Source organism: Echiichthys vipera (assembly GCF_963691815.1).
Source record: "Echiichthys vipera genome assembly, chromosome: 13".
NCBI lineage: Eukaryota > Metazoa > Chordata > Actinopteri > Perciformes > Trachinidae > Echiichthys > Echiichthys vipera.
The window spans coordinates 23,942,073-23,956,696 of NC_139838.1; the positions used below are offsets into that span (position 1 = coordinate 23,942,073).

At 42.0% G+C, this 14,624-nt stretch overlaps 2 protein-coding genes across 4 annotated transcripts; both read right to left on the bottom strand.

Moving 5' to 3' along the window:
• Window positions 1-355: 355 nt before the first annotated feature.
• Window positions 356-3,154, bottom strand: LOC310955396 (trypsin-2-like; the record flags this gene model as incomplete). The annotated part of the gene is made up of 6 exons (XM_083925214.1): window positions 356-403; window positions 1,068-1,169; window positions 1,356-1,492; window positions 1,586-1,842; window positions 2,737-2,887; window positions 3,115-3,154. The coding sequence occupies 6 exons, from the start codon at window positions 3,152-3,154 to the stop codon at window positions 356-358; spliced, it is 735 nt and encodes a 244-aa protein (XP_083781340.1).
• A 514-nt stretch (window positions 3,155-3,668) lies between these two features.
• lipea (lipase, hormone-sensitive a) lies at window positions 3,669-14,084 on the bottom strand. Of its 3 annotated transcripts, none has more exons than XM_083926201.1 (11): window positions 14,051-14,084; window positions 11,375-11,622; window positions 10,339-10,623; window positions 9,757-9,847; window positions 9,500-9,645; window positions 9,220-9,405; window positions 8,701-8,853; window positions 8,370-8,514; window positions 7,047-7,274; window positions 5,038-5,429; window positions 3,669-4,772 (listed from the first exon to the last, which is right to left on the bottom strand). In XM_083926201.1, the coding sequence occupies exons 1-11, from the start codon at window positions 14,064-14,066 to the stop codon at window positions 4,524-4,526; spliced, it is 2,139 nt and encodes a 712-aa protein (XP_083782327.1). In that variant the 5' UTR covers window positions 14,067-14,084; the 3' UTR covers window positions 3,669-4,523. The 3 variants fall into 3 exon arrangements, with proteins under 3 accessions (XP_083782327.1, XP_083782328.1, XP_083782326.1); XM_083926202.1 differs by having other exon boundaries at window positions 11,375-11,616; window positions 14,051-14,055; XM_083926200.1 differs by lacking the exon at window positions 14,051-14,084 and adding an exon at window positions 13,460-13,540.
• Window positions 14,085-14,624: the final 540 nt, after the last annotated feature.

Here is a 14,624-nt window from a genome sequence, read left to right on the forward strand (position 1 = left end):
ATGGGTGTTTGAAGAAAACAGAAAGTAGTTCAGTCTGGTCTGTGCTGTGGATTGATGTGACCTAAAATTTAAATATCTCATTATAACTTTAAAAAAAAGTTTATTTAGGGTAGTTTAACGCTTTCACGCTCAGGTACTTCCGGCTTCATAAACACAGTTACACGTCACAGTTATACGTCACAGTTATGCGTCACAGTTCACACCTAGAAGCCGACCAGAACAACCACAGTAAAGGACTGAGAAAACACATTTGTGTAAATTTAATTGTGATTTCATGGTTATATTTTATTGTCACTGTTAAAACATGATCCATAAAGAAGTCATGGACTGGGCAGCGGTCCTAGTGCAGCGGATTTCAGTGGGAGGCCATCGTGGACTGGATCCAGTCAGTGAACTGGCAGACCTGCGGAGAATAAAATTATAAATAAAATTAATATAACTGTAGAAAAAAATCTGAATATTGTGTAAAAATGGCATTTAAACAGCAACTTCAAATGCAACAAGTACATGATTCATTTTCACAAAACATTGAATGTATTGAATTGAATTTATTTCAGAAAGACATGTCCAAAAAAATAATACAAAAGTAAACAAAATTAAATGGGTTTAACAAATAAGAGAGGATAAACAGACAAATAATAACATATATACAATTTATTATTTCTGAAAAGGAGCAGGAAGAAGTTTTCACTAATTGAATCCGACCCCTTTTTAACAATTCAGTGATTGCTGTATCTTTTATCCACTATATGTACAATTTTTAAATCTAACTATACAATAATCAATATTATAAAATTGTATAAATAACATATGATATATATAAATTAACATAATAGAATTTATAGGCCTACATATAAACATCCATACATATAGATATATAACCGTAAATATACATATTTAGCCCATACTTCTACACAAACAGGACAAAATAACAGAGATAATCGAGATAACTGCAGTTAATTCAAGTCCTTAACTGACCAGAATGCTGCCAGTGCAGACAAGATTGTTTTAGACATATTAAAAGTTAAAATAGTTACTTTTTACGCAGAACAATTGAGTGTACTCACCTTGGCGTAAACCCCGGGACGATTCTCTTCAGCACAGCCCCATCCCCAGGACACGACACCCTGGAGCTCCCCGTTACACACCAGGGGGCCACCAGAGTCTCCCTGATAAGATGGAGAAGACGTAAAAACAGCACTTTCTTAGCAAATAACAATCAAGGTAGTGTTTACTTTTTGCTTTTTAATGTAATTTTTTTAAATGTCCAACACCGAGAGGAACATAATTATTCAAAACAAAACAAAAATAAACTTGTGCAGCTTTATTTTTTGTATATTTCTGCCTTCATGCACCTGACAGGAGTCCTTTCCTCCCTCGAGGAAGCCGGCGCAGAACATGGAGGAGGTGATCCTGTTGGGGTAGGAGCGCTCACAGTCCTGCTGGGACAGGATGGGCAGATCCAGGCAGTGCAGGCATTTCGTACAGCCGACTGGATCACACACACGCAGAATCAGAGACACATTTGAATAGACATCACCCGTGACCCGTGACAGTGATCATTATTTTCTCCTCCCAGACTTACAGGGGCTCTGGGTGGCTCCCCATCCAGAAACCAGACACTGGGTGCCTGCAGGGGCACAGCGGCTGGGCAGGGCGACGGGCTGGACGTACTCGTTGATCTTCGCTGGCTCGGCAAGTTTAATCAGCATGATGTCATTGTTGATGGTGTAACGGTCGTACTCTGGGTGGCGGATGATGACAGCAGGAGCGATGAACTGCTCAGGGCCGTCCTTGTAGCTGATGTGGTGCTCACCCAGACGCAGCTCAATGTCTTCACCCCTGAGAGAAGAGAGAGATGGAAGAATGAAATCTCAATTTAATTCAATTCAATGCCAATTTGTTGAGGCACATAGAGCAGTACAAAGACAGTTTTATACAACATAGGGAATAACAAAACTAGGTAAAAAGAAAAGGATAAGCTGCACACACTATGCCGAAAATAAGCAGTACATATTATAATACTGAAAATTAAATTAATGACAATATTAGTGCAAAAATCAATACAAAAAGCCTGAAAACATTATGATATTATAAATGAAATGAATTATACAAGTGTAAAATAAGCTATAAACATTAGAATAATACTGACAATTAAATGAATGAGAATATTTATGCAGAAATAATCTGTACACTTTATATTGAAAATGAAACATATTATAAAAATAAGCCGTAAACATTATAGTAAATGTTTGAGAATGACCCCTCAGCGGAAAGAGAGACAGATCAGGGAACCCACTACATATATGTTATATAGAGTATAATATTAAACTACAATAATGTGAAGGGGGGCCTCTACAAATACATTTTTATGGTACAAACAACACTAAGCTACTCAAATAATATTTATTGACGTTTCATATATTTATACATCATGTTTTATGTTTTAAACGTACACGTGAAACACAGTGAATTGTTAGACCATACACTTATCACTGATTTATCTTTCATAATAACATGTTCGATTCGTGTAAATGTATATTTTCATACATATTTTAATTATTTAATATCAAACTATAATTACGTGCCCCCCCCCTGCAGGAACTCTGGGGACCCTGTTGAAGATCCCTGCTCTATAATATAAAGGTTCATGGAAAAGCACATGCAGACGGTTAGAACTAAAGTCCTCTGTCAGAAGAGAATGGTGTTTTATGTCTAAATCTCTCCCTAACTCACTTATAGCAGTGCGCGGCGCTGACGACCCAGCGGTCGTTGATCAGGGTGGCTCCGCAGTAATGCCAGCCGTTGTTGAGCGACACCTGCCAGGGGACGGAGTGTTCCCTGCACTCGTACCCGCCAACGATTTTATCATCGAAGCCGAGGGCAGCTGTGTGGGTGGCAGCAGAAGAGGAGAGGGCAGACGCAGAAAAGGGGAATAAAATCAGCACAACACTTGAATCACACGTTAAAATCACCACATTCTGGCAAAGGTCATGACCCTGAAATGTACGATACACCTTAGAAAGTCTCTAAAACTTAAAATGCAAAAGAAAGATTTGACTTTAAACTCTTACTTTTTAAAAATGCAACAGTTTCATTTTCACTCCAACTTACCATTGGTGCCCACCAACACAAGTAAAGCGAGGAGCAACATTGTGGACCTCTGCAGACAGGGAGCTGTGTGATTTCACGCCTCACATTTAAAGTGTGTTTGCTGCCCACGTCAACTTCTCCGACAGCTGATAATGAGGAATAAATGACCAATGGAAGATGCTGAAGAAGAGGGAACGTCAGAAACATTGTATGGGAACTCTGACAACTGCGACGAGAGCAAACACTTGGTGTGGAGTTATCACGCGGGATGGGAAATGTCAAGCTGTGTTGAATAACTTATAGTTTATTCTGCCAGCGTGGTGAAGGGTTTCAATGTGTGGGTCTGAAATGTGTTGCGATTTGGTTTTTATGTCAGTTATAACAAGTGTGTGTACAGTAATAATAGCAGCTGTCTCTCAGGGAAACTCAAGTCAACATTGATTTTCTTTTAACAATGTTTAAACCCAATTAACCACAGTTTATAAACTGGCGGATTAAATCACATTTCTGATTTACACGTGATACATAATCCTCTTGAAATAATATGTCCTAAAGCTTCAAATAAGCACAAGCCATCATTGCAGTTTTGATTTAATTCAGTCTTTAAATAAGACAACACAGAGTTAAATATTTATATTAACAAATACTAAGAATTAATTTACAGTATAACAAGTTTCTTTCATAACCCACAAACACCTCCTGCTGGTAAACACAAGGTAAAGGCCTCCTTATTAATATGTTGTAAACATGTGACAAACTGGCAAAACCAGATTATACATTCAATCCAAATATAATAATTTTAATAACACAGTGTTTCTGGAATGTGTTTCCTGTGCAACTTTAACCCCGATCAGTTTGTGCAGTAATGAGGGCAAAGTTATTCTTCATGAACTTTAGCAGCACTTTAGAGTCAAGGCACAACAGCAACATCACTGACGCACAGTATCAGCTCAGAAATTACCGCGAGGGCTGGATATAGAGGAGTCAGTCTGTTCGATATGGATCTTTAACATGTAAACAGGAGTCAAAGCAAGAAACTAGAGTCATGAGCCTGACAGGTGTCCAGGAGGAATTAGGTTTGATATACTGAATTAAGTATAATATGAACTTAAATGTCTGAAATTCAACATGATGTCTGAACACTTTAAGTTAAATCTTGGTAGAAAAATACAGAATTATTTAATCTTCTGTCATCATTTGGGATCATATTAGAGTCGTTATAGAAAGTTGTAGTGGCTCTCTCGATAATTGTTGATACACAGAAAATGTGCAGCGTCCCTTAGCTTCCTCTACTTTTACAGTTTTTGTTGCGTCCTTATAAATCTCCCTGACTTGTTTCCTTTTCTTATATTTGTTTCGTCTCCCTCACCACAGATCTCTTCTCCATCCTGGAACAAAAAGTCCTTTGAACGTCAGATAAGTGACGGTTTCTACCCTGAAGTCTCGTCCAGTTTGGGCCGATTGCGGAGAGCAGGCGTCGGGTTTTCCTGCTGAAAAATCTTCCTCATTTGCTCCACACAGATCTCCGCAGCGACCTCCGTCTCCTTGGCGACCTGTGACAGGCTGAGGAAGCCGTGAGGTAGGTCCTCCACCACGGTCAGACTCACAGGCTGACCCATGTCTCGCAGCTTCTTGGCAAACATCACAGAGTCATCCAGCAAGGCGTCCAGAGCAGAAGCCTGTGAGGACACGAGGAGGAGTCAGAAAAACCTCAAACCTGGTTCTGGATCTCGTTTTCTACTGATATATCTGCAAAAAGCTAATCTCATAATAGTCTGGAAGATTTATCTATCTAGCGCTATAACAGATCCCACAAATTTTGCATTTTTCCAGCCTTTTGTTTTGAATCATATCAGTGTGTTGTGAAAGTATGAGGTGGTCAAGATCAGGTTTTTCTAGGAGATATAAACTCCAGGCTCAGCTCCTCAGTTCCTCTTCTCTTACCACTATGTGCACAGGTGGCAGGCCTTCCAGTAGGTTGTTAGGAGCCAGCAGGGGCGACACAAACGGGTTCCTGATAATTGGGCAGGAAGTTGGACGAATAAACGCCAGGCACTCGGAGCGCAGGGGCTCAAAGCCATCTGGGTAATCTATGTGACCTTCACAGTTTGGTGCGGAGGTGTGAGTGGATGTCCTGAGAGATTGGCTGCTCTGAGTCCTCCTCTGCGCCGACGACAGTGAGCGCACTCCACCTGTAGTCCTGTTGGGGTCCAGAAAGGACTGGATCCAGTTGGAGGCTCCCTGGGTGAGGTCGCTGAGCAGCACAGCGGTGTCTCTGCCCAGAGCACTCAGACTGCTGCTTCCCACTGCAGGCTGCACCACCTGACAGTCGACACCTGGGAGGGAGATCATGTGACGTAAGCGAGGGATTAAACATATCAGAGAAACAGACAAAACGGAACATGAATTTTGGCTCTTAAAGGTTGAATATGGAGAATGAACAGAACACCACCATCTGGTGTCTGAAGATCGTAGTCGCAACGACAGAAAATAATTCCAGCAGTCTTGTTGCCAGGTTGGTCAGACCCGGCCCAGTAGCCTACAGGAGACCAGAGTCTGTTTGAGTCTGTTTGAGCCTGTTTGAACCCGTCGCCTCCGGAAAATCAGACCGTAAAAAAGAAGTATTGCAGAGGAGTTTGACTGACAGTTACCATTAGCCGTTACAGCTTAGTAAACATGAAAGTCAGCTCACTGATCAAGGAGAAACGTAGCCATTTGGGCTTGGATTATAAAGCCGTTCAACTCCTTTATCTCCGTCCATCGAGTGAATGCTTGGCCCCCAGTGCCAGCCCACAGTAGCTGCACCAAACAACAGACAACCCTGGCAACCCTGGCAACCCCCGCAACGCCCAACGCTACTGACTGGTACAATGTAAACAGAATGTGACAGAAAGTCATTGTCAAACCCATCAAAAAATGTTTTAAATATTAATTTAGACTAAATATATTTTTTATGGAAAAGCAATACTTTCATCCTGTACCCCTCAAAACGCTCTGTGGACGTGTTTTTATTTTTTTTAAATATATCTTAATGAAGATTCTCCAAATTCAACCTTTAAGGATGCAATCGTGGCTCATATGCTGAAGTTTTTCTGTTGTCACTGTGGACGTGTCAAACACAGATAGTTTTAGATTTACTGCAGCAGTCTGACAAAGGGTCATTTAATGAATCGGTGAATATCGTGATTTCTTTGTGGTTAAAAAGAAAACTCAAGAGATAAAACTAAATTAAAGAGCTTGGGCAGAAAACAGCTTCTACTTCAGTGTCTTTAAAGAGAGCCAAGCGATAGATCCTGATTATTAGCTTCTCCTCCCATACAGTACATACACCGTTCACATGGCAACAAAATGCTGTCATCACTCAAATTGCTGTATTTACACATTAATACATTTATATCAAAGGAGTCTAGTGGCTTTGAAGAGGTCACAGATAACAGCTTCAGTTCCCCGCCAGAAAGAGCGATGATTCTCAAAAGAGGAGCGATATTGAAATGTGCAAAGAAATAAAAAATCAGACATCATAGCTGGTGTATGTGGTTGTTGTGCCACGGCTATGAAACAATCACACTGCTTGATTTGAGCTACCTGTTTCATGAAGCTGGATAACACAGAATATTTAAACCAAATATAGAAATCATTCTTTTATAATCAATGATTTAGAGAGCTAAGTGACAGACTCTGACATACCAGAAGCCTCCAAATGGTATCAGACTGAGCCAAACCAGTAAGTTAACTGTGTGGTGTAGCTGGTGAGAATTAAGCCAAATCAGACCGTGGGTTAATACAGACTTTATCTTCAGTCGGACACGACAGCAGGTGTTAATTATTCTCATCTTCCTTTCCTCCCACCCATCGGGTTCACACATAAATCCCTCTTCTGTTTTCTGTTCCAGTGGCATCGGAAAGAGCCCTTAAATGAGGCGTGAAACAAACACACACACAAACAAACATACCTGCATAGGCGTTGACGCACTTTGCAAGAACACCTAGAGGCAACAGCGGGTCGATGAGCGTGAGCAGACGGGAGGGCGAGGCGTCAGTGGTGAGTAAGGTGGCGGGGTAGGCGGCCATGATGCCGTCAGGGACTCGGATGCCGAGGGATATGGCCTTCATGGACACAGTGATGCAGAGGTTTCCTCCAGCGCTGTCACCTGCCAGACAAACCCGCTCCGCTGTGGAGCCTGAGAGAGACACACACAGACACACACAGACACACACACACACACACACACACACACAGACAGACAGACAGACAGACAGACAGACAGACAGACAGACAGACAGACAGACAGACAGACACACACACACACTGTCAGAACCTAAATAAATAATGATGATTAAAAAAACAAGGATTTTATATCATGCTCTTTACTAGATGTGTTATCTAGATGTTATTTGGGCTTTTGTGACATTTTATAGACAAAATAACAGAAAACATAATCCACAGATGAATAAACAATGAAAATAATAATTAGTTGGAGCCTTAAACCATTTAACTTTCAGTCCTATCATTAACAGTTCTAAACTTTTCTTTCCATATGAGTGGGCACATACGCCACTTTCCCTGTCCCATATTCTGATAATGTACAGATAACGATTCACGTGCCATTTTGAGGACGTGATGTGCCCCTCCTCCTGGGGGACCAGCAGCACCACATATGAAACTGGTACACTGTGTCCATGTGCTATCTACAAAGGGAACGGGGAGAATCTGTTACGGTCTGTTGCTTTCTCTACAAATACAGCCACCTGTAGAGCTGCGTGTGTGAGTAACCTGGCTCATACATTTGCACAGTGTATTTCTAAATACCAATATGCATATATTTGCATATATTTAAAATAAAATTTCCTCTGATATCCAGGCAGTTGTTTATGTTATAACTGTGAGTAAATGCTCATATTTACAAGTGATTTCAATAATAAACACTGTATGTTAACACCTTCACTTACATAAGTTTACATTTTATTCTATTGCATTTCTGTTTGTTTGTCTTTTTACTATACTTTCATATTTTACTCAACTTATTTCTATCTGTATTTTTCTCTGTTTGAATCTGTTTTTTTTAAAAAACAGTAAATATAGTAAATACATAGTTAAACAGTAACTCTCTTTAGCAAATTAAAGGCTAATGACAAAACAAATCTGAAAAAAACCCACTGATAAATATATAGTTATTCCAGATTTTAGCAGATTTAAATGTTAATCTGTGAAAATAAAATGCATGAATCCTCTCTGTTGGTTTCCTCCAGCCTGGAGTGTGACGTTATACTCGTACCCAGCAGATGACAGTTGTTCAGAGCCCAGCAGTAGGCGTAGAAACACTCCTCCAGAGCTCTGGGAAAAGGTGCTTCAGGTGACAGCGAGTAGTCCACGGAGAGGATTGGTACGTTCAGCACCTTCGACCAGCTCCGGAGATAATTCTGATTCATGAATGAGAGCAGAATAAATCATGCGATACATTGCAAACATGCCTATTCTGATTGTATTTAATGTATGGATTGTTGTAAACTGTAGGATCTAAATCTCTGGTTATAACTATGGTAGAATTAACAACATGAGACATTATTCTACAGTTAGCACCAGCATTGTGTGCTGCATGGCCGTACCTCATGGGATCTGGAAGTCTGGGCCACGAAGCCCCCTCCATGGAAGTGGATGAGCAGCCAGGGGGAGCGAGGCTGCTTCTGCACCCAGGGGAGATGGGCCGGGGAGATGGGGGGAGTATCGGATCGAGAATAAGCTAGCAGCTCTTCACTGTCCTATAACGTTAGAAGATAAGTCAAAAGGTAATTAATGATGAACACATGACATTTACTTTACACAATAGAGAGAGTTTTTCCCATCATGATAAACACATTTTCTTTTTTCTATAATATGCAACAACCGTCACAGTCACGCTGTCGACCGGACAAAGACCCTTTTGGATTTGCTGTTGCTTCTTCTTCTTCCTCCCAAAATGAATTGCCTTTTGGGGACTTTATCATGTTCAAAAACAACTCAGGAGTGGTCAAAAATGTATGTATTTCATTGGTTTCATTGGGTGTGGCAATTTGACTACATACAGAATACAGCCCCGTTTTTCCAGTTCCTCACCACCTGCCTGTATTAGACCCGTGGAGCCTCACCTGTCCTTCTCGAAGCTCATGGGAGATCAGTCGCATGTTGACTGGACCGGGGCCCCAGTGGGCTAGTGGAGGTGACACAGTGGCTTCTAGACTGGGGTCTGAGGCCAGTGGGAGGCGTAGGGGGATAGCAGGCAAGGTGAGGGTGAAGTTCACCTGCACTGGGCTAGAGGATATTCTGCTGAAGCCCTGGACAGAGAAAGACACGCAGGGGGAATGAGCAGTTGAAACACTGAAGAGGACTCAGCTAATAGTCAGTAGAAGAATATTTGACCCTGCCTACTGTGAAAAGGCCGGACTCTGTGAGGTTCCAGAAGGACTTCCAGAACTGCATGTCCAGGTTCTGGGTAATGCGTTCAAACTCGGCGCCCCGCAACTCTGGATCGATGACGTACTTCCCTGATGTGAGGAGGGAAAGGGCGGCCAAACCTGGAAGAAGAGGGACGATTTTAAGCATGAAGCATTTAGAAAGGCCACAACAGGACCTCACATCAATACCATGACATTATGGACAAAACAAGACCCAAAACAAAGACTAACCGAAGCTAGACTGCTGTTTACCAAACGTCTCTCCATATGAAACCATACTTATGACGACGGTCTGGAGGAAAGGACGTAGAGCTGGCGAGAACTGTGAAAAGAAACAACAATTAATTAATTAATCGTTAATATTGAGAGCTTTGCTTTTTCATTATGAAGCTCAATCTCATCTCATCTCATCTTCAGCCTCTTATCCGGGGTCGGGTCGCGGGGGCAGCAGCTTTTGCAGGGGACCCCAAACTTCCCTTTCCTGGGCCACATTAACCAGCTCTAACTGGAACCCGAGGCGTTCCCAGGCCAGTGTGGAGATATAATCTCTCCACCTGGTCCTGGGTCTTCCCTGAGGCCTCCTCCCAGCTGGATGTGCCTGGAGCACCTCCCTAGGGAGGCGCCCAGAGGGCTTTCTTACTAGATGCCCGAACCACCTCAACTGGCTCCTTTCAACGCTCAATCGGACTTCTTAAAATATTTTAGTTGACAAAATCACAATATTAAACTGGTAGCTGGTTATTGTGATGTTTGACTACATATTGCAAATTCACAAGCAACTGGTGCGAAGTCAGCGAGTCATTGCTGACTAACCTGAAAGCCCAGACAGCGGCCATAGAAACACGCTTTGTGCATGGAGCTGTACTCCTGCACAAACCTGCTGCTCAGGTCGTCGTCCTGCAGGGAGTACAGCTGGCCATAGTCGTTGTTGTTGATCAGCCGCTGGGCGAGGTGGATCAGGGCCCGCAGTTGGCACAGAGCGCTGCAGTACGCCTCCAACTCTGAGGCATTGTGGTCCGCCCTGAAGAAGGCACTGTTGTAATTGGAGGCAATGTAACGGCCTTTATGAATGATGTGCAAAAGACAAGACAGCAAGACCTGAAAGAAAGAAAGAAAGAAAAATAATGTAACTTTTGCTTTTGAGGAGGTAGAGAGCCTGTATTTAAATGATTAGGGTGATATTCCATATTTTTATTGTTATGAACAAATCCCATGAAAAGATCAAAACCAACGTTGAATACTACCAAACTACTACCATTGTTTCCCAAATATTAAAAACAAAGAACCACACTGAATGTCACAGGGAGGGTAGGAAAGTACTAACACAACATTGTTTTTTGTCTTTTAATTAGTTTCCTGTCAATATGAAAAATACAGAATAACACCAGTCATAGCCAACACAACAAAGCCAGTGTTGCATGTACTTCTATCAAGATTAGTTTTTAGTCTAGTTTTCAGACGGCTGCATCTCAAACACACTTTCTTTAGGGTACAGAAATTATACACAGTTGGATAACGTTATATACTGTAGGGCTGAAATGATTAGTGGATTGGAAAAAATGCACCGATTGGTAAAGATATGCTATATTTTTCACTATTTTCAGACATTTTATTGACCAAATAATTCATAGATTTATCAAGAAAACAATCAATAATGAAAATAATCACTAGTTGCAGCCCCCCTCTAATAATAATTATTTAACATGTTAATTAAAGCACCTTTAAATCTCTGCTGTTAAACTACAAGCTCAAATCAAACAGTAAATCAACATTTTTGTATTATAACTCATTAGCACAAAGCAATCAGAGCTCAAAGATCAGCAGTGAGTTGAATAACCAGTCACACTACCTTGACCAGGGTGCGGTAGCCATTCCCAGGCGTTTCTGCGTCAAAGTCATAGTGGTGGAAGACGGCGGTGAAGCTGCCGACCACAGGCTCCAGAACTCGGCTGTGCTCCTGAATCTTTCTCATACACGTGAGCAGGCGCTTGGCAACAGCGCCGTACGGCAAATCAGAGTGCCCGCACAAAAAAGCAATGTTGTCTTCACATACTGTCTCCAAGGCTGCAAACACAACCTTGTAATCCATATCTGAGGCTGGGAGAGAAAGAGAGACGAGAATAATGTTTAGCCTTCTTTATATCTGCCTCTGTAGCCCTCGACACAACAGACACGTGATGTATATCTTGAAGAAAAGGGAACATCACCCAAAGGGTAAACACGCAGATCTTAATGATCTCCTCCCCTGCAGCAAAACGCATTGATGTGGTGATTATGTTTAATCTGCTTGGTCAAGGGTTGAAGTTCACTACAGCCTGAGGATAGTACTTCGAATCTAGGCCAGTTGAGACTCGCTGACTGTGATGACATCAAGCACTGGAGATAATTTTAATCACAACAAAAACAATAGTTACAGTTGCATATCTGTTGTGAGATAGATTTGAAATATTGAAAACATTTACATCAAGAGTCCGCTCTCTTTCTAGATAACTGAATAAAAACATGTGGACGTTTGTTATGTTATGTGCACGCTCTGAACACACCACCAGCAAATCCTCAAGCAAACAGCTGCAGCCTGGAGGGGAGGCTGCATGACAAATATGTGATAGGACGGGATCATTGTTGTATTTCCCAAACCCCTAAGGCTTAACCAGCAACTTTTAAATATTTTATAAAGATTATTTTTTGGCAGTTTTTAAGCCTCTTATTATATTGGACAGACAGGAAATGGTGGTGGGGGGGGGGGGGGTGCAGCAAAGGGCCTCAGGCTGGAGTCGAACCCCTGGCCGCTGCCTAGAGGACCTTCAGCCTCTTTGACGAGGTGACTGATCTGACCACTGTGCCACTGGCCGCCCCAAGAGGCGGTGGTGTGGTGGTTTCCATTGTTGAGAGGGTTGCTAGTTCGAATCTGTGTGGATCTGTGTGGGGTTTGCATGTTCTCGCCGTGTCTGCGTGGGTTCTCTCCGGGCTCTCACATAGTCTAAGGACATGCACGTGTTCGGTTAATTGGTGACTCTAAATTGCCCGTAGGTGTGAATGTGAGTTTGGATGGTTGGCCGTCTCTGCCCTGCCTCACGGCCAATGTCAGCTGGGATCGGCTCCAGCCAAGCGGTTGCAGATGATGGATGAATGATGACATTTGTATTCATCATGTTAATGTTCATGTGGCCACTAGACCTGTTTTGCAGCACAGCTTTAAATGTTCATAAAATAAAATGTCAGCGTAAATAGCCTGGACCACTGGAGCAAAAAACTAGGACACTGTGCAAAAACATTGAAGGCTTGAACAGCATCATCCCAGCCCAATATACAGATGATCTTTGAACCATTTGTTTTTAATTTATCTAACCAATTTGAAAAATGGACAGCAATTAATTTAATAGTTGACAACTAATCGATTAATCTTTGCTGTTCTTGCCAGAAAAACACAAAAAAAACAAACTAATGTCTCTCTTTAAATGAATGTGTTATGGACTAAATGTGGCGAGATAATTCTGTTATACCAGATACCTTCATTACATTTCCACACAACTTTTTATCCTTGAAAACAGCCACATTCACAAATATGGACTATGAGGTAGGGATTGACCAATATGGATTTTCATCAGCCTTAGCCAATGACGATTGCCAAACTTTCTTGAGCCAATATTTGAAGCCGATACTACTTTGGGCTCTTAATTTACATCATAAAAATTACAAAATGTTGATAACAAATGTTACGAGTCTCAATTTTTAAGAAAAGGAACATTTAATGAACTTCAAAACAGTTTCTCCAGTAACAGGAAGCTGTCTGTGGACGCCTGTCTGAAAATAATGCCAGGAAAAAACTATCAGCTAATGCAGCAGCCAGGGTCCACCTAAAAAATCTGCAGATAATATCGGCCAACAGATGCATCAGTCTATCACTACTATAGAGATTATAATAACCAACCACCTGTTTGTCTAGATCGTGTTAACCTGGTTTCACTTTTACTCGTCCAGTCCATGTTTTCAGTTTCTGTTTTGCATAACTCAGTGCTTGAATCCTGTTGTTCCCCTGGTGAAGCCGGTGTTGTCCTCCTGCAGCCCCTTTAAACCAAAAACAGCTGATAACTGACAACAACACGCTCGCCCCTGTCACTGTCCAACACTGGATATCAGTTTCCGGCTCAGATATCAGCCTCTCATGCCGTAAAAAACCGCCTCTCTTTGGGGTGTTTTCAGTCTTCTTGTTTACATTCCTCCACACAAACGTCACTGTCAAAATCCTCACATGACGTCAGCAGCTACAGTCCTGGCTAACGTTCCAGAGCAACGGCTACCAACGGCTACCAACGGTTAGCAACCGGTGACAACTTCGCCCACTTACCGGCGGACTTTAAACTGTCGGTCACCCTGTTGCTTTCTCTCTCTAGAGCCGTTTAGAAACGTTAAACTACAATGACATCGTTTCGTATTCGTCTCTGACATCCGGCGCCGCTTTAAAACGATATAAATGATCCGATAACGACAGATATGTGAGTTGTTTTAAAGAAACTACACTCACCGTCCCCGACCCACATCCTCTTCCTTGGTGTTTCTGTCCGCGCCCGCAGAATGCTGGGAAACGTCATGTGAACAGAGCGCGAGGCACGAGCAGCGCGCGTGCCTGAGCATGCGAGCTTAATGAATCAACAGGTAAGCTAACACAAGACCTAAAAATAACTAAATACATTTACCAAAGAACTGTATTTGACTACAATGCCGAGGTAATGTACTTGTATTTTACTAAATACGTTTATTTTCATCACATTTATTGCATTTATGTGACAATTAGGGCTACTTTACATGTGACAACTATCTGAAACTCAGTACATTTACTCAGTAACTGTATTTGATTACAATGTGGAGGTAGGGTCCTTTTATTTTAGGAGCCAAAACGTGTGCTAAAGTGCTCTCTAGGAGCCAAAACATGTGCTAAAGTTCCCTCTAGGAGCCAAAATGTGTGCTAAAGTGCCCTCTAGGAGCCCAAACGTGTGCTAAAGTGCCCTCTAGGAGCCCAAACATGTGCCAAAGTTCACTCTAGGAGCCAAAATGTGTGCTAAAGTGCCCTCTAGGAGCCAAACGTGTGCTAAAGTGGC